At 46.3% G+C, this 26,526-nt stretch overlaps 1 protein-coding gene across 6 annotated transcripts in view; it reads left to right on the top strand.

Annotated features, from left to right (window-relative positions):
- Positions 1-25,868, top strand: part of huwe1 (HECT, UBA and WWE domain containing E3 ubiquitin protein ligase 1) — a 47,669-nt gene extending 21,801 nt beyond the window's left edge. For 2 of the 6 annotated variants that reach the window (XM_018760480.2, XM_018760479.2), the window contains exons 31-82: positions 62-299; positions 592-930; positions 1,237-1,359; positions 1,548-1,643; positions 1,795-2,064; positions 2,159-2,311; positions 2,397-2,524; positions 2,990-3,071; positions 3,275-3,451; positions 3,540-3,705; positions 3,997-4,424; positions 4,538-4,733; positions 4,989-5,156; positions 5,272-5,420; positions 5,506-5,572; positions 5,690-5,913; positions 6,071-6,282; positions 7,132-7,314; positions 7,500-7,672; positions 7,815-7,954; positions 8,112-8,187; positions 8,275-8,373; positions 8,572-8,702; positions 8,824-8,983; positions 9,145-9,373; positions 9,682-9,860; positions 9,976-10,065; positions 10,227-10,384; positions 11,158-11,203; positions 11,970-12,287; positions 12,413-12,623; positions 12,999-13,123; positions 13,248-13,471; positions 13,702-14,096; positions 14,435-15,071; positions 15,224-15,929; positions 16,015-16,109; positions 16,878-17,034; positions 17,260-17,392; positions 17,927-18,129; positions 19,715-19,932; positions 20,474-20,576; positions 21,081-21,230; positions 21,380-21,625; positions 21,745-21,862; positions 21,963-22,103; positions 22,328-22,615; positions 22,838-22,943; positions 23,131-23,248; positions 23,550-23,731; positions 23,930-24,120; positions 24,656-25,868. In XM_018760480.2, coding sequence (XP_018615996.1) covers positions 62-299; positions 592-930; positions 1,237-1,359; positions 1,548-1,643; positions 1,795-2,064; positions 2,159-2,311; positions 2,397-2,524; positions 2,990-3,071; positions 3,275-3,451; positions 3,540-3,705; positions 3,997-4,424; positions 4,538-4,733; positions 4,989-5,156; positions 5,272-5,420; positions 5,506-5,572; positions 5,690-5,913; positions 6,071-6,282; positions 7,132-7,314; positions 7,500-7,672; positions 7,815-7,954; positions 8,112-8,187; positions 8,275-8,373; positions 8,572-8,702; positions 8,824-8,983; positions 9,145-9,373; positions 9,682-9,860; positions 9,976-10,065; positions 10,227-10,384; positions 11,158-11,203; positions 11,970-12,287; positions 12,413-12,623; positions 12,999-13,123; positions 13,248-13,471; positions 13,702-14,096; positions 14,435-15,071; positions 15,224-15,929; positions 16,015-16,109; positions 16,878-17,034; positions 17,260-17,392; positions 17,927-18,129; positions 19,715-19,932; positions 20,474-20,576; positions 21,081-21,230; positions 21,380-21,625; positions 21,745-21,862; positions 21,963-22,103; positions 22,328-22,615; positions 22,838-22,943; positions 23,131-23,248; positions 23,550-23,731; positions 23,930-24,120; positions 24,656-24,758 — 10,048 coding nt within the window. In that variant the 3' untranslated portion in view covers positions 24,759-25,868. The remainder of the gene's footprint in view (positions 1-61; positions 300-591; positions 931-1,236; positions 1,360-1,547; positions 1,644-1,794; positions 2,065-2,158; positions 2,312-2,396; positions 2,525-2,989; positions 3,072-3,274; positions 3,452-3,539; positions 3,706-3,996; positions 4,425-4,537; positions 4,734-4,988; positions 5,157-5,271; positions 5,421-5,505; positions 5,573-5,689; positions 5,914-6,070; positions 6,283-7,131; positions 7,315-7,499; positions 7,673-7,814; positions 7,955-8,111; positions 8,188-8,274; positions 8,374-8,571; positions 8,703-8,823; positions 8,984-9,144; positions 9,374-9,681; positions 9,861-9,975; positions 10,066-10,226; positions 10,385-11,157; positions 11,204-11,969; positions 12,288-12,412; positions 12,624-12,998; positions 13,124-13,247; positions 13,472-13,701; positions 14,097-14,434; positions 15,072-15,223; positions 15,930-16,014; positions 16,110-16,877; positions 17,035-17,259; positions 17,393-17,926; positions 18,130-19,714; positions 19,933-20,473; positions 20,577-21,080; positions 21,231-21,379; positions 21,626-21,744; positions 21,863-21,962; positions 22,104-22,327; positions 22,616-22,837; positions 22,944-23,130; positions 23,249-23,549; positions 23,732-23,929; positions 24,121-24,655) is intronic. The other 4 variants (XM_018760483.2, XM_018760481.2, XM_018760482.2 and 1 more) reach the window with 4 other exon arrangements.
- The last annotated feature ends 658 nt before the right edge of the window (positions 25,869-26,526 follow it).

Genomic DNA, 26,526 nt, shown 5'->3' with positions numbered 1-26,526 from the left:
GTTCTGTCGCCAGCAAATTCAACCTTCTTTCACTGTCCCCATGACCTCTGCTCCTCCGTAGGACCTTTAACTGGGCCCTTTCAATGGGAGGCAAGGTGCCAGTGTCAGAGGGCCTGGAGCACCCTGAGCTGCCAGACGGTACGGGTGAGTTCCTGGATGCTTGGCTGATGCTTGTGGAGAAGATGGTGAATCCAAGCACTGTGCTGGACTCCCCCCACGCTCTCCCTGCCAAGGTGCCTGGTTCTAGCCCTGCCTCTCCACAGTTCAGCGCCCTTCGCTTTCTCATTGTCACTCAGAAGGTGAGCTGAGTCTTACCAGTTGGTTTTTTTTATCACACTGTCTTCATAATACTAGGCCGTGAAAGTTCTGAGCAAGCAAACTAATTTGGCTTTTATGTTTCAATATTGCATAGTTCTCTGATTATTTTAGGTCTCATTACCTTGTCTTTTTTTACTTCATTTCCTTAGTATACCATTGAAAGTTTATAAACTAAAGGGATTTATTTTTCTGCATAACTGTTGATAAAACACTTATCTTAACATTTGTTGTGCAGCACTCTAAATACACATTTGCATTTGTTCTCCACCCTAGGCGGCATTCAGCTGCATCCGTAACCTGTGGAACCGCAAGCCCCTGAAGGTGTATGGTGGTCGCATGGCTGAGTCTATGCTGGCCATCTTGTGCCATATACTCAGGGGGGAGCCTGTTATCCGTGAGCGACTGGCCAAGGAGCGGGAGGGAGGTCCTCGGCCTGAGGAGGAGGGTGGGACTAGTGCACCTGTGGGAAGTGGTGGTGCTATAGGGGCTGCAGGCAGCACTTCTGTAGGAGCCGGACCTGCTGGGGCAAGTACAGGGATTGGAGCAGCTGAAGAAAGCAATGCCTCAGCCTCCAGGAGGGAGCCTCAGGTCAATCAGCAGCAGCTGACTCAGGTGAGTGGTATAGAAACCCCAAATTCCCACAGTTCCAATTTGTCATGTCGGTGTCCTGAGGTAGCAGCAGGGTCATCAGGAAGTCCATGGATAAAAAAAGGAGAAAAAATTTAGCATGGCAGGTTTTTTTTTTTTTTTTTTTTTTTTTTATTTTTTACAAAAGAGAACAGACTTTCTTGAGTTGAAAGCAAGACATGAAATGATTTTAGAACATATTTGACTTGATTAGGGTTGCTGGTTCACTGGCTTTGCTGAGTTTTGCACGCTTATATTAGGTAACACTTTGTGTTTTTCTTCCTGTTGTAGCTGATGGACATGGGATTCTCCAGAGAGCATGCCATGGAAGCCTTGCTCAACACCAGCACCATGGAGCAAGCCACCGAGTACCTGCTGACCCACCCGCCACCACTCCTGAGTGGTGCTGTCAGGGTATGGTTTTGTTTACATCTATTTGGAGGGAAAGAGAACTAACAGGGAACCTCTGCTGCTTTGCCAGACTGATGGCTAATGTGCAATGCATTTGAATGATTATGGACAGATGACATTCTATATCTGCTATAAAATGTGTTGACAAAAAAGTCCAAAAGACTTGTATGATTTAATTTTGTGTTATATAGGATCTTGGTATGTCAGAGGAAGATCAGATGATGAGAGCCATTGCTATGTCTTTGGGACAGGAAGTCAGCATGGAGCAGCGTTCTGATTCACCAGAGGTGAGCAGTCTCCCTTCCTCCCTCCCATACACACACACACACACGCATCCACACAAGAGTGTTGATCAAACCATGAGGCAATATCATCCACTTTCAGATTGCTGTTGTCATAGGTCTTATGTTTCCATTTCTTTCCCTCCTGGCTATACAGGAGGCTGCACGGCGGCGTGAGGAGGAAGAGCGGCGGGCACGGGAGCGTGTGGAAGAAGAGGAGGCACGCTGCTTAGAGCGCTTTCTTGAGGCAGAGCCCCTGGACTGCTCTGAGTTGCAAGCTTTCACTGATTCTATGTTGCCCGGCTGCTTCCATCTGCTAGATGAGCTGCCTGATACTGTTTACCGTGTCTGCGACCTGCTCATGACGGCCATTAAGAGGAATGGCCCTGAGTTCCGAGACCTCATCCTTAGGCAGGTTGTTAATCAGGTGAGTGCATTACCAGCTCAGCACCTCTACTCAGTGAGGTTGTAGGCAGGAGAAACACTGAGATCTCACTGACTCAATCCTCTGTATACCTCAGGTGTGGGAAGCTGCAGATGTGCTGATCAAGGCAGCTCTCCCTCTCACTACCAGTGATACCAAAACCGTGCTGGAGTGGACCAGCCAGATGACCACACTACCCCAGGCCTCAAACCTTGCCACACGCATATTGCTGTTGACACTGCTATTTGAGGTGAGCACCCCCACTCGAGTGAGCGCGCATGCACACACACCCAATATTTATTGTGATGGCTTTCGCTGCCTTGTGAAATATGCAGGAGCTGAAGCTGTCCTGTGCCAGAGTGGTGGAGAACAGTGGGATCCTTAACGTGCTGGTAAAGCTCCTGGAGGTGGTGCAGCCCTGCCTGCAGGCAGCTAAGGAGCAGAAGGAAGTTCAGACACCCAAGTGAGTCTGCATGTCTCCACTACTCCCCACTCCCCCCTGCAAGCACTGTTATGGGTAACTGAGGTCGCTGTAATAAAACACAGTTGTTGAGTCCCCCTAAATTGCCTGATGGGTACATGAGTGGTTTGTGGTAGTGGAGTGCTTGGTGTGTAATGAGCATGCAAATATGATTATGGTAATATGGCTTGCATGCGTTTCCTTCATGGACCACATCTGGATTAATTTTTTTTCAAATAAACAGAACAGGGATTTACAACTCCCCTCAGGGTCACAAAATGCAAATTTTCCACTTGCTTTCAGTAAAAAAATAATTTCAGTATTCATATGCTTCTGGAAAAGGTTTGCGTTTTCTCTAAATGTAAGGATCCTGTTTAGTGGAGTAAAAATGGTTTGTGTATGCAGACACAGGTTGTATTACAGAAGTTTGGTTTATGTGGTTTAGCCAATTGTTTTTAATCACCACAGGTGGATCACTCCAGTACTACTTCTCATTGACTTCTATGAAAAGATGGCTGTCTCATCCAAAAGAAGAGCACAGATGAACAAAGTATGAGAGTGTTTAATGGCTCATTTAAGACCACGTTAAGTGTTTAGTTCACTGTAGTTATGAAAGCCAGTAAATTGATGCTGGGGGGCTTTGACCTTGCTTAATGAACATGAGAAGACATGAAAGACAATGATCTTGTTTTCCTTCCCCCATCTCTGCAGCTGTTTTTGTAATTTTCCGCTTTACTCTTGTCACCTATCCAGTACCTGCAACCTAATGGTAATAACTGGCGCTGGTTTGATGACCGCTCAGGCCGCTGGTGCAGCTACAGTGCCAGCAATAATAGCACCATCGACTTGGCATGGAGAGCAGGCGAGAGCAGCGTGCGCTTTACTGCAGGCCGCCGCAGATATACTGTCCAGTTCAACACCATGGTCCAGGTGGGATCCCTGTTTAACACATGAACAAACCTTTCTACGAACCTCAGTTTATTGCAGTTATCATCTTTATTTTCTTAATGTTTGGCAGGTAAATGAAGAGACTGGGAACCGGCGGCCTGTCATGCTGACAGTTCAGCGAATGCCACGTGTCCCCAAATCCTCCAAGAATGGCAGCTCAAATGACACCGAGCGCGAGAGGGAGGAGGTAGAGGAGGAACGAGCAAGTAAGGCTGAGGAGGGGCCAGCTGATTCAGGTGAGTAAGCACTCAGCGCAGGGACTGGTGTTTCTTGTATCAGTTAAAGTTTAGAACAGTGTTTTATTTTGTCTAATATTGTCAATACAGAGGCCACAGTTAACATCAATGGGTCTTCATCTATATTTACATATCCAGTATTGTTGTGGAAAACAGCTCACCAGTTTCTTGCATTCGGCTACAGGAAGTGCGTGACACTTAACAGGCAGAATGTGTTGTCCTCTAAATTATCCTTGCCCCATTTTGGATATTTACTTATAGTCATTGTGCTGTGCTCTTCATTTCTTTCAGAATCTGCCCCATATGCAGTGGAAATGACTGTTCCTAAAGAGGCTGGGCAGGAGCCTAAGGATTCCTCAGGTTCAGTCCCAGCCCCTCCTGCAGTTCCTCCCCCTCCCAGCCAGGAGTCACTGGCAGCAGAGCCTGGCAGCGTGGTCATACAAGGCCTGTCAGATGAGATGACTACGGTGCTGATCCGTGCCTGTGTCAGTATGATCAGTGTGCCGGTGGATCCGGACACCCTCCATGCCACACTTCGGCTCTGTCTGCGTCTGACGCGCACACACCACTATGCCATGATGTTTGCCGAGCTCAAGAGCACCCGCATGATCCTGGGGCTGACGCAGACCTCTGGGTTCAGTGGATTTACACCTCTGGTCACGTTGCTCTTCCGCCATATCATCGAGGACCCTGCCACACTGCGTCACACCATGGAGAAGGTACAGTCTTGCATCCAACTTTCCACAACCTGTTTTGAGCAGTGTGCATTTGTGGGTTTTTTTTTTTTTTCTTTTTTCTTTTTTCCCCCCCACATGCTCTGCCCTTTTTTTAGGTGGTGCGTTCAGCTGTGACGAGTGGGGCAGGCAGCACTACCTCGGGTGTGGTGTCGGGCAGCCTGGGCTCACGGGAGATCAACTACATCCTCCGTGTGTTAGGCCCTGCTGCCTGCCGGAGCCCTGAGTGCTTCATAGAAACAGCCAGCAGCTGCATGCGCATTGCCCTGCCAGCACCCAGGGGCACAGGGACTGGTGAGTTTGACAGTGACATCATGTCTGTCAGTCACAGGTAACACAATACAGTAAGGGGAAGTGTTGTCCTGTGCTTGGTGTATTTCATATATGACTTTTAATTCACTCTTGCATATATAATGTTTCAGCTTGAATGGGAAGACTGTACTAAAACTGTTTTGTAGAGGAAATATGAAGCTTTATGTGGAGTTTTTTGGACATTTTGTAAATGGTACAACATAATGGTCTTGACATTTGCCTTTTCTTTTTGGACAGCATCAGACGATGAGTTTGAGAATTTGCGCATCAAAGGTCCAAATGCTGTGCAGCTGGTAAAGACCACCCCTCTCAAGCTGTCTCCACTACCTTCCATTCCTGACACCATCAAGGAAGTCATCTATGACATGCTCAATGCCTTGGCTGCCTACCATGCTCCAGAAGAGGGTAAGCACCACCTATTCTGCTTGTGAATCATGTCGCTAAGGTGAATTTAGGAAATGGATGTTGTCATTTTCTTTCCTCTTACAAACCCACGTATCTGTGTTGTACTGTCGTTTAGCAGAGAGAGGAGAGGGCAGACTTGTGACAACATCCGCCAGCCAGGACCTCTGTCAAATTCTCCAAGATGTTGGAGATGACGTGTACCAGCAGTACAGGTTGACACGACAGGGCAGTGACTTTGACTCCCAAACTGCCTTCAGCATCAATGTGAGTGGTGTCATTCTGTGAGCGTGCACTTGTACCTGACATTTACAGATATAGGCAACTGTTGAGCATCTCGTTCTCCCTTTAGACTCAGGTTTTTGCGGCCGACGGCAGTGCAGCAGAGTCATCCCAGTCTGGCACACCACAAGGAGAAGGTGAGTCCCTGCTGCTCCTCAGAGCATGAAGCTGGCAGCACTTTTCTTTGTCTGCTCCTCAGTCTTTGCTGAGGTCTCTCTCCATTCCTCTACTTTTACTCTTCCTTTCCTTCTTAGCCTCAACTCCTGAGGAAACTCGAGATGGGAAGAAAGATCGTGATGGGGAGAGAGGCACCACCTCAGAGGATGGGCGGGGGGCAAAGAGCAAGGCCAGCAAACCTCTGATGCCCACTTCTACCATCTTGAGGCTACTGGCAGAGTTGGTGCGCTCTTATGTTGGCATTGCCACTCTCATTGCATCCTACTGCTACACCGCTGGTCAATCTGAGCTCATCAAGGAGGTTTGTTGGTCTTTGGCCTCATTCCCTTTCTCCCTTGTCCCTTTTTGTTAGACCTGCAGTTTTTTTTTCTTGCTACAGCATCTGTGTGTGATACGGTACTAAACCGTATCTGTGTATGTCTGTGTGCATTTCATTTGCTTTTCTCTGTACCTAACAGGACTGCAGTGTGTTGGCTTTTGTTCTGGACCACCTGCTCCCACACACACAGAACTCTGAGGACAAGGACACCCCTGCTCTTGCACGACTTTTCCTGGCCAGCTTGGCTGCTGCAGGCACAGGCACTGATGCTCAAGTGGCGCTGGTCAATGAGGTGAAGGCCGCCCTGAGCCGTGCCCTGGCTATGGCAGAAAGCACAGAGAAACATGCTCGGTGAGTGTCTGTGAGCCCTCTCTGTGGCTGCATGGTGTCATCAGCAGACTGTGCTTGCAGAATTAATAGTGCTGGGATGCAATAATATCTTGGGCCTACAGGTTCATAGAAAGAATGAATGTTATACAGTACTAAAATCCCTGTGGAGGTCTGCATGTAATGACATCTATAAATGGGGCAAGGTATGTGTTAATTTGTGGCTAATGGTACTTGTGTGAAGGATGAAACAGTGTCTTATGTATTACATTTATTTATTTAGCAGATGCTTTTCTCCAAAGTAACTTCCACTGAACTCTGTAGTGTTATCAGCCCACACACCTTATTCACCAAGGTGACTTATGCTGCTAGATACACTACCTACTATGGGTTACTCATTCATACATCAGTGGAACACACACTTTCTATGTCAGTCGAACACTATGGGGGAACCTGAACAGCATGTCTTTTGGACTGTGAGAGGAAACCAGAGCACCCAAAGGAAACCCACGCAGACACGGGGAGAATATGCAGTCTCCACACAGATTGAGTGGGGATCGAACCTACATCCCCTTGCACCACCCAGGTGCTGAGAGACAGCAGCACTACTTGCTGTGCCACCGTGCTGTCCATTATATTTACATTTATTCAGTTACCCCATCCCTTTGTTCAAGGTGACTTAGTGTTAGGATAGTACATTAAGCTACTTTATACTGATTTACACAGTGGGTCATTTTTGCAGGAGCAAATCTGTGTAAGAACTTTGCTCAGAGATACTAGTGGTATTTAAAATTTGGATCCATTGGTTGGAAGGTGATCAGTAACCTACCTATGTGCTTGCTTCATTAAAAACCAACTTTGTCACCACCACAGGCTGCAGGCTGTCATGTGCATCATAAGTACCATCATGGAGTCCTGTCCATCCACCTCCAGTTTCTACAGCACAGCTACTGCTAAGACCCAACACAATGGTGTCAACAACATTATCCGCCTGTTCCTCAAGAAAGGCCTGGTGAATGACCTGGCACGTGTGCCACACAGTCTCGACCTGTCCAGGTACCTGACCATAGTGCCCAGCTGTCGCATTGTAGCAAAGACTTAGGTCTGTAATTTAGTAGTTGTGATACTGTTATGAGAACAGAATGTTTTATTAACTGTTTAATAGTTCCAGCCATTCTTGCATTTATCATTGTTCTAACATGTTTGTTTTTACCTATACACCTCTCTTTTACTTGCCGCAGTCCCAACATGGCGAACACAGTGAACGCAGCCCTGAAACCTCTGGAGACTCTGTCTCGTATAGTGAACCAGCCCAGCAGCCTGTTTGGAGGCAAAGGCAGCTCCAGCAAGAGTAAGACTGAGCACGAGACTGCAGGGGCACCTAGGGACAGCAACAGCAACACACAGGAACAAGGTAATAAACACATGCAGCAGAACTGCAAGTGTGCTGATTTCACAGATCACTTGCTGATGTCACAGATCCAGTATGTTCTTTTAAGTCTTGTTCACAGCTCAAGTTAATTTGTGTTTGTGTGACCTGTGCTTCCTGTTTCCAGGCGATAGTGGAGAAGCTGAACCAGTGGAGGGCAACGCACCTGTCCAGGGGACCGACAATGACCTAATGGATGGGGAAACTGAGGGGGACACGGTGGTCATTGCTGGTCAGCCCGAGGTTCTCAGCACCCAGGAGATGCAGGTGAGGCCATTTGCTAGATTAAGCTATGCTGAATGAGTGCGCCTTGAGAGGGTATGATTTAGTATTCGTGATACATCTTTGATTTGTACCTATTGTTCTTATGGAATTGAGACTCAAGCGGTTTCTGACATATTTTCCTCCTTTTCTATGTATATAGGTGGAGAATGAGCTGGTTGACTTGATAGATGAACTTCTGGAAAGAGATGCTGGGACTGTCAACAGTACCATCATTGGTAAGCCTTCTGGGAAACCAGGATTGTGGCTCTTAACACTGAAGCAATGAGCTGGCAGTATCTGATGGGCTGTGTGCTCTAACTTAGTTGGGCGTAGTGCTGAGGACGAGTCGCAGGAAGATGTGCTGATGGATGAGGCCCCTTCTAATCTGAGCCAGGCATCCACCCTGCAGGCCAATCGGGAAGGTGTGTGCTAGCCTCACTGCAAATGTGTAACTTATCTGACTTATACTATTCTGACTGTGCTGTGCTTGTAGTTTTTCTTCTCTTTGCTGTAGTTTTATAGTCATTGTTTTCCTATGGTGTTTGTCATCAGAGTTGCACAACTGCATCTTACTACCTTGAGTTGTGGTGATATTCAGTAAACACGACTTCTTCTGTCAGACTCTATGAACATCTTGGAGCCTGAGGATGAGGAGCACACACAAGAGGAAGACTCAAGTGGCAGCAATGAGGATGAGGACAGTCAAGATGAAGAGGAGGAAGAAGAAGAGGAGGAGGAGGAAGATGATCAGGTCAGTATGGGTCAATGGAAGTGTAGGTGTCATGTTAAGACACAACGAACAATGTATAATGGGATATTTTCAGCATGTTTGTCAGATTGTGAGGTATGTTCAAGTATTTTTAATGTGTTAGGATGATGAAGAGGGTGATGAGGATGATGACGATGAGGGCTCAGAGATGGAGTTAGATGAAGATTACCCTGATATCAATGCTGCCCCTCACATTCGTTTCGAGAGATTCGATCGAGATGATGACCTCATCATTGAATTCGACAACATGTTTTCCACCACAGGTGAAGACTTTGCACTTGTTTATGCATCCATATTTGTGAAATATGCTTTTTGTACTTTATAAGTTATTTTATAAACCATTAATTTAACTTTATCTTTATTACGGACCTCTGTGATTTGCATCACATGTCTGTCACTAAAGCCTGTTTTCTTTGTCTCTCAGCTGACATCCCTCCATCTCCAGGTAACATCCCCAGCTCTCACCCCTTGATGGTGCGGCATGCTGACCACGGTTCCCTCACCTTGGGGGCTGCAGGGGCTGGGGGTCGCTTAACGCAGGGGATGGGCCGCAGCCAGCGCACGCTCCGACAGCTCACAGCCAACACTGGCCATACCATCCATGTCCACTACCCTGGAAACCGGCAGCCTAACCCTCCCCTCATTCTGCAGAGGTGAGACAGTGCTGGGGGCTCAGATTGCTGTAAATCTGCTAGTGGCCATTTTTCTTGTCATTGATCTGATCTTATCAGGGCTTTAAGTGTGATGTGTACTGCAGTTTCTTGTGAAGCAGGCTTGTTAAGTGAATTTTTTCACCTTAATTTCTCGTAAACTAAAGAATGATAACATTCTTCATTCATGCATTCTGATATCTTAACTTGAATGCATTATCAATCTGCAGAAAAACTAGATTTATATGAGAAGATTTCCATCTGTCCATCTAGCTAGGCATTGTGTTTAATGCAGAGTTTGCCATCCCCAGGCTGTTGGGCCCCAGTGCAGCAGCAGATATCTTGCAGCTGTCCAGCTCGCTGCCCTTGCAGTCACGCGGCCGTGCTCGCCTGCTGGTTGGCAATGAAGATGTGCACATCATTGCCCGATCTGATGATGAACTGCTGGACGATTTCTTCCATGAGCAGAGCAGCACAGGAGGGCAAGCAGGTAAGATGGTATCGGGGAATTTCTTCAAACATTTCTTGGTTAAATTGTCCGCTAAACTTCTGTAGTTTCTTGGCCTTTTTTTCATAAGTGGCTTCTCTGCCTCTGTGTTGTAAAGGCACCCTGTCCAGTATTCCCACAGCATTGACACGATGGACAGATGAGTGCAAAGTGCTGGATGCCGAGAGCATGCACGACTGTGTTGCGGGTAAGCTTCTTTTCTGCAGCAGTAAGCACCGTGGCTGTTGATTTCGCAAGTTCTGCATGTGAAGAGTACAGAGGTGTGCATATTGTTTTGGGATACTGAGGAATTAATATCCATATTTCACATTTATAATCCCCACTGCTACACCAATATTCTGCCATCAGTGGTGAAGGTGCCAATCCTGCAGCATTTGGAAAGCCTTCGAGATGAGGAGCTGGAGGAGCGCAGGGAGAAAAGGAGAAGACAGCTGGTGGAGGAGGAGGAAGCAAAGCAGAATGAAAAAAGCACAGGCGCTGAGGAAGCCCAGGAACAAAGTCTGCAGGTGAATTTGAGGCAGGGAAGAAGAAAGGTGGCACGGTGGCACAGCGAGTAGTGCTGCTGTCTCACAGCGCCTGGGTGGTGTGAGAGGACGTGGGTTCAATCCCCGCTCAGTCTGTGTGGAGTTTGCATGTTCTCCCTGTGTCTGCGTGGGTTTCTTCCCACAGTCCAAAGACATGCTGTTCAGGTTCCCGATGGTGTGTGTGAGTGACAGTGTGTTCAACTAATGTATGTATGAGTGACCAATTGTAAGTAGTGTATCTAGCAGTGTAAGTCACCTTGGTGAATAAGGCGTGTGGGCTGATAACACTACATAGTATCCGTTGGAAGTCACTTTGGAGAAAAGCATCTGCTAAATAAATAAATGTAATGTAAGGTGGGAAATTTGATGTATGGTCTTGTGATGTGAAGGTGGAGACATACAAAGTCCAGCAGTGACAGCATATTGTTGACCAACACTAGTCCTGGAGAGCCATGAGTTTTAAAAAATGTCTTTTTAATTTGCACTTACTCAGCACCGTGTTCACTTGATAACTAGATAACCATGTAATTCAATAAGCAATTAAGAGCTAAATAAAATAAGCATATATTGCAGCCGTCAAGGATTAAAAAAGCATTGAGGAGAGGACCAGGAAATGGTGGCATGGTAAGAGGGGAGTAGAGGCCATCTCAAAGAGAAGTTGAATTATTGTAGGATATTTGGCTCTATTCATGTCACAGGATTAGGTTTTATGCAGCAGGTTGGCTACATTGACACTTGTGTTGTTTCCTCTGCAGGGTTCAGGGTTGAGAGCTGTCAACGGTGTGGGGCAGAACACAGCTGGTATGGTAGCCTTTATATTTCTAGACATTTGATGTATGTATGTTTGGTTGTGTGAAGTTGTGCTTTTAGCTGACTCCAGAAACCCACTGGCTTCCTTTACCTGCTTTCTGGACACAATGGCTTTAACTTCTAGAGCACTGGAAATTGTTCAGCGGTCAGCAGAGACGTGTTGGGATCCCTTGTGTGCACTGCGTGTTGTGGGCTGAGGTAGTAGTTTGTATAGTTTTAGGATCACACCAGATCTGGGAGATAACTATACAGCCTACTGTCTTTCCCACGACAACCGCATCTCATCAGAAGATGGTGGAAGTCACTGAGGGGAATGAAGGTGGTGTACTCTGGGACTGTGCGATGGACAGCTCAATTTGCAGGTTATGGAAAGAGATCCTTTCAGTGACTCCATTGCGTGCTCTGACTTTTTGGTGTTCTTAAACAAGCAATGTTTGTCATCTTGGACTGTTAAGCTATCCTAACATTACCTGACTTTAACACAGCTTATTTTCAACGTTAAAGCATAAGATGTGCGGTGTCATCAATGCCACTTTTGTTGCTGCAGTGTGTTGAATGTTGTCTGTGCTGCGGTGAGGTAGTAAGTTGTGTTGTTGTTGGGGACTGGGATATTGTGCCCCTCACTGGAGATAACTATACAACTTACTGCCTTCCGCATTGCAGGCTAGCATCACCCTCCTTTAACATTGTACCTGCTGAAAAATTTCCCTCCTGTGATCTTTCATGTTGTTCCTGTGTTCTCTCTTGCTTCTCTCAGAAGGTGAACAAGCCCAGTGTGTTGCCTCATCCTGCCTGGACCCACCGCGTGTTTCTGAGGGCTTCCTGACTGCTCCTCCTTCAGGAGAGGCCACACCCACCACCCCTGCTCCTTCTCATGAGCCAGCCCTGGTCTCCCTGGAGACTGCTGTCACTCAGCAAGTGCACCAACCTATTGCAGATCTCCTGCTGGCTGAATCACATGCTGATACACTTGTGGCCTTAGCTGCAGCAGATCTCCCTGAGATGGCAGCATCTCATAGGCCAAACTGTGAGGCAGAGGCGTCTCAGATGGAAATGTCTCCTGCACCCACTATTGGTGAGAAGTTAAGATAGTGTGGAATAACAAAAGGAACACTTGAGTTCACAAGCTCTTGCCTTAATTTTCTTTTATCTCCACCAACCACCTCTCATCTTTTACCCTGCTTTTGCTCTGTCCTCCAGCTTCTCTCAGCCCGGAGAGAGTTGAAAGTTCAGAGCCTCTTGCAGTGAGTGTGTCCCATAGGGAGGGGTCACCCATGGACACAAGCAGTCCTGCTTCTGCTGGCCAGGAAGACTCCACCTCCAGTTCTGCACAGACCAGTCATACAGCACAGGAGGCATCTACCTGTCAAGATACCAACCAGACTGATAGGCAGACTGATGGGGAGGCAGGGTGAGTAATTTTAGACTTGTGACTGTAAAAATTAGTAAACTTAGTTGTTTCTGGAAATGTATCAAACATTCATGAAAGGGAAACATCTTTATGACCACAGATTAGTAGCTTTGTGATGTATTTAATATATGTAGTGTAGTTAGTTTTGTGCAGAATGAGCCTTACAGTTTAGATTATGCATTTCATTTGTTGATTGTGACTGAGTTTTGTGACGTCACAAATCCAGAAGTATGTTATCTTGGCACCTGTGAACCACAAGCTGTCAGTGGTGAAAGTTGCTTCATTCTTTGTTTTAGGACTTAGTTATGTGCAGCCAGCCAACTCAGATTTGAGGTGAAAATCAGTCACTAAACACCTGTGTCTCAAAATGTTTAGGTCTGCAATTGTGTCATCTCCTGGAGACACTATGCCAAGAAGTGACAGTAGTGACAGCCAATCCCAGGTTGTGCAGCAGGAACCTCTCCCATCAACTAGCAATGAGGAGGATGACCCTCTTGCAGGTTGCTGTCCCTCTGCATTGTTTTATGCAAACTTGGCTAACAAAGAACTTAAAGGATCAGTTTTTTTTTTTTTTTTTTTTTCTTATCCTTTGTCCTTTGCTCTTTTCTCTTTTTTTCTCCCCAGGTATCAGCCTCCCAGAGGGAGTGGATCCCTCCTTTCTAGCTGCTCTTCCTGAGGATATCCGCCGGGAGGTCCTCCAAAACCAGCTAGGCATTCGGCCTCCCTCGAGGCCCCCTGTTGCCCCCACACTGCCCAGTTCAACGGCATCTGTGCTTGGCAGTGGTCAGGGAGTCACGGAGGTCAGTCCAGAATTCCTGGCTGCCCTGCCCCCTGCCATTCAGGAAGAGGTAAGTGATAGTCAGATTTTCTGGCCAGTATGAGGCCTGAAGAGGAACACAGTTGCCCAAATTGTGTGTATTATCTGCAGATTGAATAATAGTTGATTTAAATTGGCCCTCTTGGCTGTTGTTTTAAATAGGAATTTACCTTCTTATTTGTAGTTGTGTGTTTATAGTATATAAATGCATTTCCACTGGTGGCTGTAAGTTGAATATGGTCATATGTGGCACTGTCTCAGGTCCTGGCTCAGCAGCGTGCTGAGCAGCAGCGGCGGGAGCTTTCTCAGCAGGCAACACAGGGTGACCAGCCCCTGGACCCTGTTACCTTCATCCAGACACTGCCATCTGAACTGCGCCGTAGTGTCTTGGAGGACATGGAAGACAGTGTGTTGGCTGTCATGCCACCAGACATTGCTGCTGAGGCAGCTGCGTTACGCCGCGAGCAGGAGGCCCGCCAGAGACAGCTGATGCATGAGAGGCTGTTTGGACACAGCTCATCCTCTGCACTCTCCGCTATCCTGCGTTCCCCAGCCTTCACCAGCAGGCTAGGTGGTAACCGAGGTGTGCAGTACACCCGCCTGGCTGTCCAGAGGGGTGGAGCTTTCCAAATGGGAGGCGGGGCCAACAACAGTCGGTGAGAAGAACAGTATATAGCTATCAATTGTGATTGGTGTTTTTGACTCCTTGTCATGAGTTTTTCATGTTGTTGGTACACATTAAAACCATCTGAAAATAGTTCTGCATATGAACCAAACAGGATTAAATGCTGGCTACATTGCAATGTAAATATAAAAGTGCTACCTTTTTGTTATTTTCAACAATTTATTTTTTTTTTTGGAGGTACTACTGGATGACAATATCTGCAGTTATGCACAAGCTCTGTTATATCCTTAGGTTTGTTAATGATAGTCTAGAATCTCTAGCTGTTAAAAGACTAGTTGAGAGGATTTAAATTGTTTCTGTTCCCTCTAGACCATCCAGCTCTAATGTGGACTCCCTGTTGAGACTGCGGGGTCGGCTTCTTCTGGACCATGAGGCACTGTCCTGCCTGCTGGTGCTGCTGTTTGTTGATGAGCCCAAGTTAAACACCAGCCGGCTGCACCGCGTGCTGCGCAACCTGTGCTACCACTCGCAGACACGTGGGTGGGTTATTCGCAGCCTTCTATCCATCCTGCAGCGCAGCAGCGAGAGTGAGCTCTGTCTGGAGACATGTCGCAGTGATGACTCCCGTGGAAAGCGGGGTATGGCCTTGGGTGGAGCTAAGAGCTCTTCCATCTCCTCATCTTCCTCTTCCACCCCACCTTCCTCTTCTGCTTCACTGGAACTGTTGAACCGTGTGGAGGCGCGCAGCTCCAGCCAGCTTTCCTGGCTGTCAGTCTCCATGGATGCGGCACTGGGCTGTCGCACCAACATCTTTCAGATCCAGCGGGCCACAGGTCGCAAGCACTCGGACCGGCACTCCGCTGCAGGGGGAGCGGGGGTGTCTGGTGCGGCAGGAAGTGGAGGGGGAGTGACATGTGGAGGTGGTGGCTCAACAGTACACATCCACCCCCAGGCTGCCCCGGTAGTATGTCGGCATGTGCTTGACACTCTCATCCAACTGGCCAAGGTATGTGGCTCTGGGACTGTGGATGCTACTCTAATTTGCTCATTGGAATTGCTCTCATCGCCCTCATTGTTTGTCTGTTACTGTGCTGGTCAAGTTTTTTTTTTCTTCTTCTTCTTCCTCTTCCTCTTTCAACCACTTGTCTTTTTCCACAGGTCTTCCCCAGCCACTTTACCCAGCAGCGTTGTAAAGACCTCTCAGCCTCCTCTTCTTCCTCGTCCTCAGAGCTTGACTCCCGCCTTTGTACTGGGACTGCTTCTGGGACAGGGAGCGGGGGCGGCAGGTCCCTCACCCCTTCCCAAACCGCATCTACCACAGTTGCCTCTGCCACACCATCTTCCAGCAGCAGCTCCATGGGAGCTTGCACTGCCCCTAGCTCGGTGACCCCACAGTCTCTGGGCATTTCCACAGACTTTTGGGACTTGCTGGTTAAGCTGGACAACATGAATGTGAGCCGCAAGGGCAAGGCCTCGATGAAGACTGTTCCACTAGGGGGTGCTGCAGAAGTGGAGGGGACTCAGGGCAGCCTGGAGACATCTCCACTGGGACAGCTGATGAACATGCTCTCCCACCCAGTTATTCGTCGTAGCTCCCTGCTCACTGAAAAGTTGCTAAGGCTACTCTCACTCATCTCTATTGCACTGCCTGACAACAAGGCCACTGAGGTGCCTGCTGGTCACCCAGTGCCTGTGGTGTCCACCACAGGTGCGGCTGCTGCGACCACAACTAGCCAAGGAGCCACCAGCAGTAGTTCTACAGCAGTTGCAGGCCAAGGAATGACATCAGGGTCTGGCTCTGTGCCAACACAGCCTACGGCTGTCCCAGTGTCCACTGCGACCTCCACTGTAGGCGCATCTGCAGGTGAGTGATTCATGCACCAAGCAGAGAGGGAACGGGGGGATTACATCTGGTTCTTCAGTAATACCATTAGCTCTTCCACTTTCAGCAACCAAGCAGCGGGTGTCAGTCAGCAGTGCAGACAGCGACAGCAAGCTGGCCTCCACGGGCCTTACGGAGAAACAGCTGCAGCTCTCTGTGGAGGTAAGACAAAAAAAAAAAAAAAAAGAAAAAAAATCAGTGCAGCAGGTAGCCTACACATTAGAGCCATCATCTTGTAACTGAAGGAATCATGTTTTATCTCTTACCTCTAATATAGTACCCTAATTATGGTACTTTGCATGATATGATACGGTAAAAATTACCCATCTGTTAAAATGGGTAAATACTTGAGCAGTGGCCTTGGACCAGTGCATCTGCTAAATGGTTAAATGTAAGGGCATACAGGCCCCTGCCTTTTTTCTGTAGACCAGGGTTCCTCAGCTACATAGTAATGCAGAGTCTTGGCATTTTGTCCAGCTTTGGAGTGTGCGAGTCAGAAGCATCCGATCAGGATCTAACAAAAGGATACTTGCTGTTTGAGGAATTTGACCTGGGTGCATTTTTGACTAGAAACAGGTATTTTTGATGGTTGAAAATCCATTTTAAATTTTAATATTCGTAATGAGCTAAAGGGCCAGATGAAAATTTTTTTGTGAGCCACCAATCGAAGACCCCTGCTGTAGGTGATGAACACGGACTGCTGAAGCAGCTGTCCACATTCATTTACCCAAACCCATTGCTGTAGTTTAACTCATGTCTTCACCAGTTCTGTTCTCTTCCCTAGTGTGGTGTGTGGCAACTATAGAGACTGCACAGACAAAGCAGTATCTGTTGTCCTGAAACCTCAGCCATTTTTTTCCATCAGTGTGCCTTTTATTGTGTTTCTCAAGTGGTGATTTGATCCTTCACCTAACCTGATCACCCCTCCAGGTGCTCACGTCACACTCGTGCTCAGAGGAGGGTTTGGAGGATGCTGCAAACATTCTGCTGCAGTTGTCGAGAGGCGACTCATCCACACGGGACACTGTGCTCAGACTGTTGCTCAGTGGGGCCCGGCAGCTAGGCTACACGCTCTGCAAGCAGATTGGTCAGTCCACTTTGTCTTTTGTCACGAGGCAACAAGTCACTTAAGTGCTGTAAATAATTAATTCGGTGCAATCTCTCTGCTGTGGTGCACAAGCTCTCTGCTGTGATGTGACATTGTATTCTGCTTGCAAAGAAAAATGGGAATGTGTTTACCCTGACCACTTTCCAGCGTTATTGAATTGCTTTGTCTTTCACCATTTCTTTTCCCATCTCCTTCTGCTTTCAGGAACTCTGTTGGCTGAGCTGCGGGAGTATAACTTGGAGCAGCAGCGGAGAGCCCAGGCTGATGCCCACTCCCCGGAGGGCACTCCTGATGATGCTGCCCACTCATCACGGCTAAAGGGAAAGATGACCAGCAGGTGAGGAGTGACGGATGGGACAGCTGGTAGCATAGTGATTAGAGCTACTGCTTTTGGGCCTAAAAACTGAAGGTTCGATTCCAATCTCCAGCTATAGTACCCTTGAGCAAGGTACTTGCCCTACTTCAGCAGTAAATACCCAGCTGTATAAATGCATAAAAAATTGCTTGTACCTTAACATTGTAAGTTGAAGTTGCTTTGGACAAAAGTGTCAGCAGTGAAAAAATGTAAAATGATAGTGATTTGCTTTCGTGAAGAATGTCTGTCAGCACACTTGAAATGATTCTTGTTCAGTGGGGCAGTGATTAACTGATGTGGAGGAACTGCTTTAAAATACTTGATTGGGCAAAAATGTAACTTCCGACAAAGGTACTTTTGAAACTTAGGAGAATGTCTAAAGTTATAGAAATTGAGCAGTGATTTTTGTATTGATGGTTTAGCACATACAAGGAAAAATAAAACATGTATTTTTCAGTATCCTTATGACTATATTCTACCCTGTCTTCACATTCTTTTGTCTTTGTTGGAATGCAGGTTTGATGGGGCAGAGAGTGTTGTGATTGTGGCTGCCCAGAAACGCACGCTTGGTGGGCGGGAGCTACAGCTGCCCTCCATGAGCTCACTGACCTCCAAGACATCCATGCAGAAGTTTTTCCTGCGTGTCCTGCAGGTGATCATCCAGTTACGGGAGGACACACGACGCGCCAACAAGAAGGCCAAACAGACAGGTCGTCTGGGTAAGTTCATGACCCCTCCCTCAGGCTTGTACGCAGTAGTTGCCCACATGCTGTCCCAGAAGGTGCGCTGCTCCTACAGACTGTGCTCGACACCTGCTTAATCCTTGTCTGTGAAAACATTTTACCCCCTCCCGCCCTCATTCTTGTTAGGTCTAAGAGAGCTGGATCAGCTTCTGGGTTGAGGGTTTTCCATATGCTGTATCAGTCAAAAAATTTGCATACAGCTGTTGGAAACTACTGTGGAAGAATGGTCCATAAACTGTAATTAGCATAACTTTATAACTGCAAATCAAAGTTAGAAATATTGTGGACAATCGGAGGCCCTGCTCAGTCTTTCTCTCATACTTCCAGTTTGTGCTTCCAAGTCACAGGAATTTATACAGGCATTCATTTACATGTGGTGTTGATTGTAGCTACGTTTACATTTATTCATTTAGCAGACTCTTTTCTCCAAAGCGACTTCCAACGAACACTGTGGTTTTATCAGCCCATACATTATTCACCAAGATAAGTTGCAGTGCTAGTACTGTTATACTGCTTACAATGGGTCATTCATCCATACATCAGTGGAACACACTCTCTCTGTCACACACACACTATGGGTGACCCTGAACAGCATGTCTTTTAGACTGTGGGAGGACACCGGAGCACCCAGAGGAAACTCATAGAATATGCAAACTCCATACAGGCTGAGCAGGGATCGAACCAACGTCCTCTCGCACCACCCAGGCGCAGTGAAACAGTAGTGCTATTCGCTGTGGCACTGTGCTGCTCACACATACTATTAGTTGTGACATACTATTTCACTTATACAGTACAAGTGCATAGTGCTGCTCTCAAATAATTTCTTATGAGTTCCAAGGAAACAGTAAACATAATTTTGGTGATGTTAAATTTACAATAGAGGAACTGAATGTTTAGCACACTTATCTATCCTCTCTGTGCATAGCTTTCTGCATCTTCCACATATCCCTATTTTGGGAACATCCTTAGCCTTGGCTCACCTGGGAGAGTTAAAAATAGAAAAGCCCATAGAATAATTTGTTGGGAGAACTGAAATTACGAGAAAAGAGACAAAGTTCTTCATGTGGACTGTAGTTGGTATATTTCCTGGATCTTGCCAGTCAAACTGGTGATGAATTGTCAAGATTGTACGTTCACCACCCAAAGCCAATGACAGCAGAAACCCCTTCCGGAGCAACCAAAAGGTAGTACAGGGCGAGGCAATTCTGCATTGCCACAGTGCAAAGAGCTACCATTTAATATGACACTTAATTTTTAAGGTATTTGATTAAATTTAACCAGGAAACAAGTCTAAGTGTCTTCCTAGCTGTTCTGCAGCAATTCCCAGGCATGTCGGACAGTTACGGGTTGCTTTCCTTTCACTTTTGTGTTTGGTTTGTCCCGTACAAATATTGCCCAGGTTGCCCATATGTACTCAAATTCCTGTGGTAAGGTACATACTGCATTTCTTTGTTTTTAATGCTGATCCGTATTAGTCTTCTGGAGTGATGCATGTTTTCTCTCAACCCATTCTTCCCTCATGTATTTTCTGTGCCTGCCCCTTCTTCTCTTCTCTGTGCAGGCTCTTCTAACCTGGGATCAGCGAGCAGCATCCAGGCTGCGGTACGTCAGCTGGAGGCTGAAGCGGACGCCATCATTCAGATGGTGAGGGAGGGGCAGCGGGCACGCCGGCTACAGCAGCAGGCTCCCCCACCCTCCACCTTCTCTGCCTCCGCCCCCGAACCCCCAGGCACGGCCCCAGCCAACGCCCCCCCTGCCAGCACAGCCAGCACTGCCACGGTTAGCATGGGCCACGCTGACAGCACCAACTCTACACACCTACATGGTGCCTTTCATTGATCCACTGTAACACCTTGCCAGTGGCCACTGGCACAAACCAACACATCCTCATTGAGACAGACAGACCCCACTGGGAATCTCACACACATTGTCATGTTGACTGATGGCTGGACTTGTGCACATGCTGCTGGCTTTGTGTGCCGTACCTTTTGTCTGTAAGGCTGGCTTTTTTGGCTTTGGGCTGTACCCCTGCCCTTGTTCCTCCATCCTCCCTGTCTTGCTGGCTTATTTTCAGCATGGCAGTCAGTCATTCTTGATGGACTTGCTGCAAGAGCATCATTTTTTCAGAAGTATATCTTGTGTGTGTATATGCTAATTTCTCCCCATTTTTTCCAATGCTCTTCTCAATTCTTTTTTTTTACCTTCTGCCCTACCCTTTGTCTAATCTCTCTTTCATTCATTCATCTGGCCAACAATCCATTCATTCACCCATCCATCCATCCATCCATTCATTAACCTACCCTTTGCCCCCTCTCTCCAGTCGGAGGTCCAGTCAGCTTCAGAAGCCCCACCAGCCCAGCGTGATGATTCACCCATGGATGTAGACCAGCCATCCCCTCTTGGACAGGAGTCACAAGAACTTGGTGAGACAGTGGGGCATAGTTACCTGTAATGACCATTCAACTTAATGTTTCCTGCACAATCCATGCATATCCAGGAAGGGCAGTTTCCAGGTGGTGTGTGCTTTGAAAAATATGCTCTGTGAGCCTTCATGGCATATGTGGTTTGCAGTCTGATGTGGAACAGTCATATATACCTAAGCAGAGGAGGTGTAGTTTGCCATTGGACATTATTTAATCAGTGCTAGACCGTATGCCAGACAGGTTGTTAAAAATGTGCCGTTACGTTTGGTTTCTACCCAAAAGCTCTCAGTATAGGCTTTCTCAGGGCTGTCTATGCTGTTTGTATTACTACCTGATTGTGAATCTTTCATGTTCCACTCTGTTCCCACAAAAACACCCTTGAAAGCATGCTTTAGTGTGTATGGACCCAAATTATATTAAAGCTGTGGCTGCTGCTCTAGACACTTTTTGTTGCTGTGATGAGGCAGGTTTTCCATTCTTAATGTTAAGTGTCTGCTTCTTTAGGTGGGGAGGCTGGCAGCCAGTCAGAACGTGAAGAAAAGGTACCAGACCTTCCTTTGTTGAGTGAGCAGCTTGCATTGGATGAGCTCTGGGATATGCTGGGAGAATGCCTGAAAGAGTTGGAGGAGTCACATGACCAGCATGCTGTGCTCGGTATGTCACTGTGCTTCAAGTATAATTGTAGAATCAAAGTTAGACTTTTGTAGCAACTTGCTCTTGCATTGTATTGTTGTCCCCTTGTGATGATACCTCAGCAACACTTGCTAGATATTAGATGTGTTCTTTCCTTTCGCATGGATCAGTGCTGCAGCCTGCAGTAGAGGCCTTTTTTCTCGTCCACGCCACGGAGAGGGAGAGCAAACCCCAGGTGCGGGACACACGGGAAAGCCAGCTGTCCCACATTAAGGACGAACCCCCTCCCCTGTCACCAGCACCCCTCACCCCTGCCACGCCTTCCTCCTTGGATCCCTTTTTCTCCCGGGAGCCCTCCTCCATGCACATCTCTGCTAACCTGCCCCCTGACACGCAGAAATTCCTGCGCTTTGCAGGTGAGTCCACACACACCTGCGGCAGTTAGACAACCACCATTTGCAAATCTTTATTTTTCCCCCACACAAAAGCTGCAACACTGTACGTGCTAACTGCCCTTGCTACCTCTCATCGACAGAGACTCACCGCACAGTGCTGAACCAGATTCTGCGCCAGTCCACAACACACCTAGCAGATGGCCCTTTTGCCGTGCTGGTCGACTACATCCGCATTCTGGACTTTGATGTCAAGCGCAAGTATGTCTTGTTTTGCACTGTTCCCTCTGTGTTCATTGATAGAACCTGGATTTCCTGGTGTTCCTCCGAGTTGACGTGCTGCATTAAACTATCTCTCAAGATATTTTCGTCAAGAGCTGGAACGTCTGGACGAGGGTTTGAGGAAGGAGGACATGGCCGTGCACGTGCGCAGAGACCATGTGTTTGAAGACTCCTACCGAGAGCTGCACCGCAAGAGCCCTGAGGAGATGAAGAACAGACTGTGAGCTTTATTCTTCTGGCAGAAGTCACTGTTATCTGATAAGTTAAACAATGTTGGTATTGATTTGAAGATTTTGAGTTTTAACTGCAACTTTGTGGTTTGTACTTGTTTCTTGGTGAAAACTTATGTGCTTTAATCTCTGCCTGTCTGTTGTGTAACTTCTCTTCCTAATAAGTACCAGCAACCTGTCTTGAATATTGCTGTTCTCACACACTGTCCTCCAGGTACATTGTCTTTGAGGGGGAGGAAGGCCAGGATGCTGGAGGTCTTCTGCGCGAGTGGTACATGATTATCTCCAGGGAGATGTTCAACCCCATGTACGCCCTGTTCCGCACCTCCCCCGGGGACCGGGTGACCTACACCATCAACCCCTCCTCCCACTGTAACCCCAACCACCTGAGCTACTTCAAGTTTGTGGGACGTGTTGTAGCCAAGGCAGTCTATGATAACCGGCTCCTGGAGTGCTACTTCACACGGAGTTTCTACAAGCACATTCTGGGGAAGAGTGTCAGGTACAATGACATGAATGCATGGACCTCTGTATTGACATGCTGATAAGAGCTTACATCCATTTTACTGTGTTGACTACAGATGAGCAGCATAGTGTTACTGAGGAGGTGATTGCATGCTCTTTGTCACGGCACTCGGAGTGAAGAGAATGAGAAGAGGCAGCTTGATTAGAAACTGTGAGGGGAAAAATGTCCGTTCCTGATGCCTGTCTACCCTATCTTCAGGTACACTGACATGGAGAGTGAGGATTATCATTTCTACCAGGGCCTTGTCTACCTGCTGGAGAATGATGTGTCCACACTGGGATACGAGCTGACATTCAGCACAGAGGTACCATTAAGCATCTTCCATGACATCTTTGTCATGTTGTTTCTATCCATTTATCCATGTTTGTATCTCAGCTGTTTTTTTCTTTGGAACCCTAACCTCTGTGTTTCTTTCTTTCCTGTCATCACATCTTTGTAGAGGTGCATACCTTACAGGAAGCAACATTCATTCTCCTTCCTCCCTGTCTCAGGTCCAGGAGTTTGGAGTGTGTGAGGTCAGAGACCTCAAGCCTAATGGAGCAAACATCCTAGTGACGGAAGAAAACAAGAAAGAGTACGTTCACCTAGTGTGTCAGATGAAAATGACAGGTGAGCCTTTTTTGCTTCACAGTGCTAAATGCCATGTTGGTGGATGACAGCAGGCTCGAAGCCTGGAAAATATGAGGGAGAAATTGAGGAGCTGAGAGAATGTGTACCTCGCTTATGCTCTTGAGCCTGGTCATTCCTTTCATAAACTGCATGTGTGTGTTTTACCACAATGCATCCTTTCTCAGGCTACTCCAGTTCATGTATCTTTAAAGCTGGATAGTGTTACTATCTGTGCTTTTAGGCCTGAAAGTCCCTTCTCTGGATTTTTTTAAGTCACTGAATGAATGTTCTCCCTTCCCAGGGGCTATTCGGAAACAGCTGGCAGCCTTCCTGGAGGGCTTCTATGAGATCATCCCCAAGAGACTAATCTCCATTTTCACCGAGCAGGAACTGGAACTACTCATCTCTGGTCTGCCGACCATTGATATTGATGACCTTAAGGCTAACACTGAGTATCACAAGTATCAGTCCAGCTCCATACAAGTACGTAATATAGTTTGACCCACTGATAGACCAGACTCCCATTTATTACAAGTTGTAACTTTAAAGAAAGTGTTTTAATAAATAGTGTCTCTATCTTGTCTGTGTACTGTATGTGTTTTTGGTATATGTATTATTAAAGTGTAATATGCATTTTCACTGAGCCAACTACTCTGTCCATGTTAAACCCTGTTTTTTCAGATCCAGTGGTTCTGGAGGGCCTTGCGATCATTCGACCAAGCAGACCGCGCCAAGTTCCTGCAATTTGTTACGGGCACATCAAAGGTCCCGCTTCAGGGCTTTGCTGCCCTAGAGGGCATGAATGGCATTCAGAAATTCCAGATTCACCGTGATGATCGCTCCACGGATCGCTTACCTTCTGCTCACACTTGGTAAGTCTGTCTGCATGTGTTGTGCCCAGTTGATTTTGTCGCACAGGTCAGTTTTACACTTTTTTGAAGAACTGAAGTTTAATGTACAGACCCTACCCTTGTAACATCCTCATCTTTATGTTCCCATATCTGTTACCATGGTCCCCTCTTGGATTTTCCACTAGAAAGTTATCTTATTGATGCCTGTGTCAGAGTACTCCATATTCAAATCTTCTGTTTTTTTTACTCTCAACCCCTTTTTTTGTGCTAGAATGTTGCCTCATCGTAGTGGCTTTTATTATGATTGGGAGTTTTTGTGGCTGACCTGCCAGAAGCGAGCAATGCAGTCTTTTACATAAATACCTGTCTTAGTTGGGAGTTGTACTGAAGCACTTTGACTTCTTTCCTTTGGGACTATTCTGTGTTGCGTTTTATCTGAACCAATAAACATTTTACTTCATTGGGTGTGAGGTTATTGTTTTCTTCCATACCTGGTAGTTAAAAAAAAAAAAAAAAAAAAAAAAAAGGCTGATTTTGTGCTCTTTTCCTCCCACAGCTTTAACCAGCTGGACTTGCCAGCCTACGAGAGCTACGAGAAGCTGAGACACATGCTGCTGTTAGCCATTCAGGAGTGTTCTGAGGGCTTTGGACTGGCCTAGGCACCAGAACCATCAGTCTGTGTGCACGCACATGCTGACGCAGACACACACACATACGCACGCACACCAGACAAATATACAGACTGATCTGGATTCTGAGACACACTGAACTTCTAACATTGATGCCCTGATGTACAGGAGTGCTCAGAGAGCATCGCGCTAGTTTAGACTCCATATATACTGTACAGAGACTGATTTAAATACATAAATATGGAGGGAGGCAAGCACATATTCACACGCTATAGTAAGTATTGATGGAGAGCTTGTCAAAATGGCCAGAAAGATACGCTGGTGTTCCTCTGCATCCCTACACCCTACCAGAGGTTCAGAACGACAGTTTGATAACCGTGTATTTTATCTTTCAGACACAGCACCACATATTAACACTTAAAATTGTCATACTGAATTTTGTGTCTATCAGTGTGTTTGCCTCTCTCCCTCTGAGGAAATGCAAATCTGAAAAAAGAGACAGAAGATAATACATGGATTAATGTTTATTTTTTTTTTTTTTTTTTTTTTTTTTCTTCCCCCCCCCAACTTAGTTTGTGTTTTTTCTCAAAGGTTTGGGGAAGTTAAATATACTGCAGTTAAATTTTTCTTCTCGCTGTATAAAATTAACAAAAGGGTTTGTGTGTGTGAATGAGATGGTTATAAACTTTTGGAGAAAAAGCCTTTTGTTGCAATTTCTTTTTTTTTTTTTTTTTTTCCTTTTGCAAATTTTCAACATGTTGAAGTGACTTTAATTGCCTTGAAACCAAGAGCTTTTTTGGGAGAAATATTTTATCTAATACGAAGAACAGAATGAAGAAATTTGAAGAAAATGACTGTTCAAGCTGCACCTTCCTGGCAAATGTTTGGAGTATTTTTGGAAGGAAAATGAGGAAATGTGAAGGAGAGCACACAAGAAAGGTGGCAAAACCCAGACAAGTAGACATGTGGTTGTTGCAAATGGTGGCAACAGTCTACAGCCCTTCTCATGATAACAAAATGAAGGGGGTGGGAGGGGGGTGGTGTACATTTTGGAGCTTCTCATGGGTCTTAACATTCTGGAAAAAGGGGCTGAACTGAATAATTACTATAAGAATAAATAAAATGGAGAAACTAAGTTTATCCTGTATGTCAGATCTTATTGTTCAAATTGATTTTTCAAGTGTCACATGTAAGCCGAGATGTGAACAAATGGTACTTCTGAGTTCTAGCTTTTGAGAAATTATTTGATCTTTTGCAAAAAAAAAAAAAAAAAAAAAAAAACTTTAGGTAAATGAAATGGCCAAAGGAAAAAATGAGGAAATGGAGGCTGTGCCCAAAGTGCCAAATTGTTCTTTTAGTATTAGTTGTCTGACAAATCAGATGCTCATATTTCTCATTAATATCTGAAATGGTAAATACAAAAACTAATTCTACATACTGTTATTAAAGCAAAAAACATATTTGCATATCCTTTGAATATAGTATTTCTCATTTAATGTGTTTACCTTTGCTGAAGTAACTAGCTTCTTTCTTCTTATGCCACCCCTCCTTGGGCATAGGCTGCCAACAAGGGTCTCTCCTTGAAGTTTTCTTGTTGGCATTTCTGTAGCTGGCAAGGTTTTTAGTGTTGGGTAGCTATCCCTATGCCCAACTCCTTTCTTAGCTGGGCTTGGGACTATCCATGGATGAATTAGCTTCTTTAGATCCAGTGAATTAATGACAGCACTTGGGTTTTTGTTTGCATAATGCTGGAAATCTACATGTGCCTTTGAACACATTCCTCAAGAAGTCCTAAAAG

The sequence above is a fragment of the Scleropages formosus genome, chromosome 19 (genome assembly GCF_900964775.1).
Source record: "Scleropages formosus chromosome 19, fSclFor1.1, whole genome shotgun sequence".
Classification (NCBI taxonomy): Eukaryota; Metazoa; Chordata; class Actinopteri; order Osteoglossiformes; family Osteoglossidae; genus Scleropages; species Scleropages formosus.
This window is presented reverse-complemented; position numbering and strand designations above follow the sequence as displayed.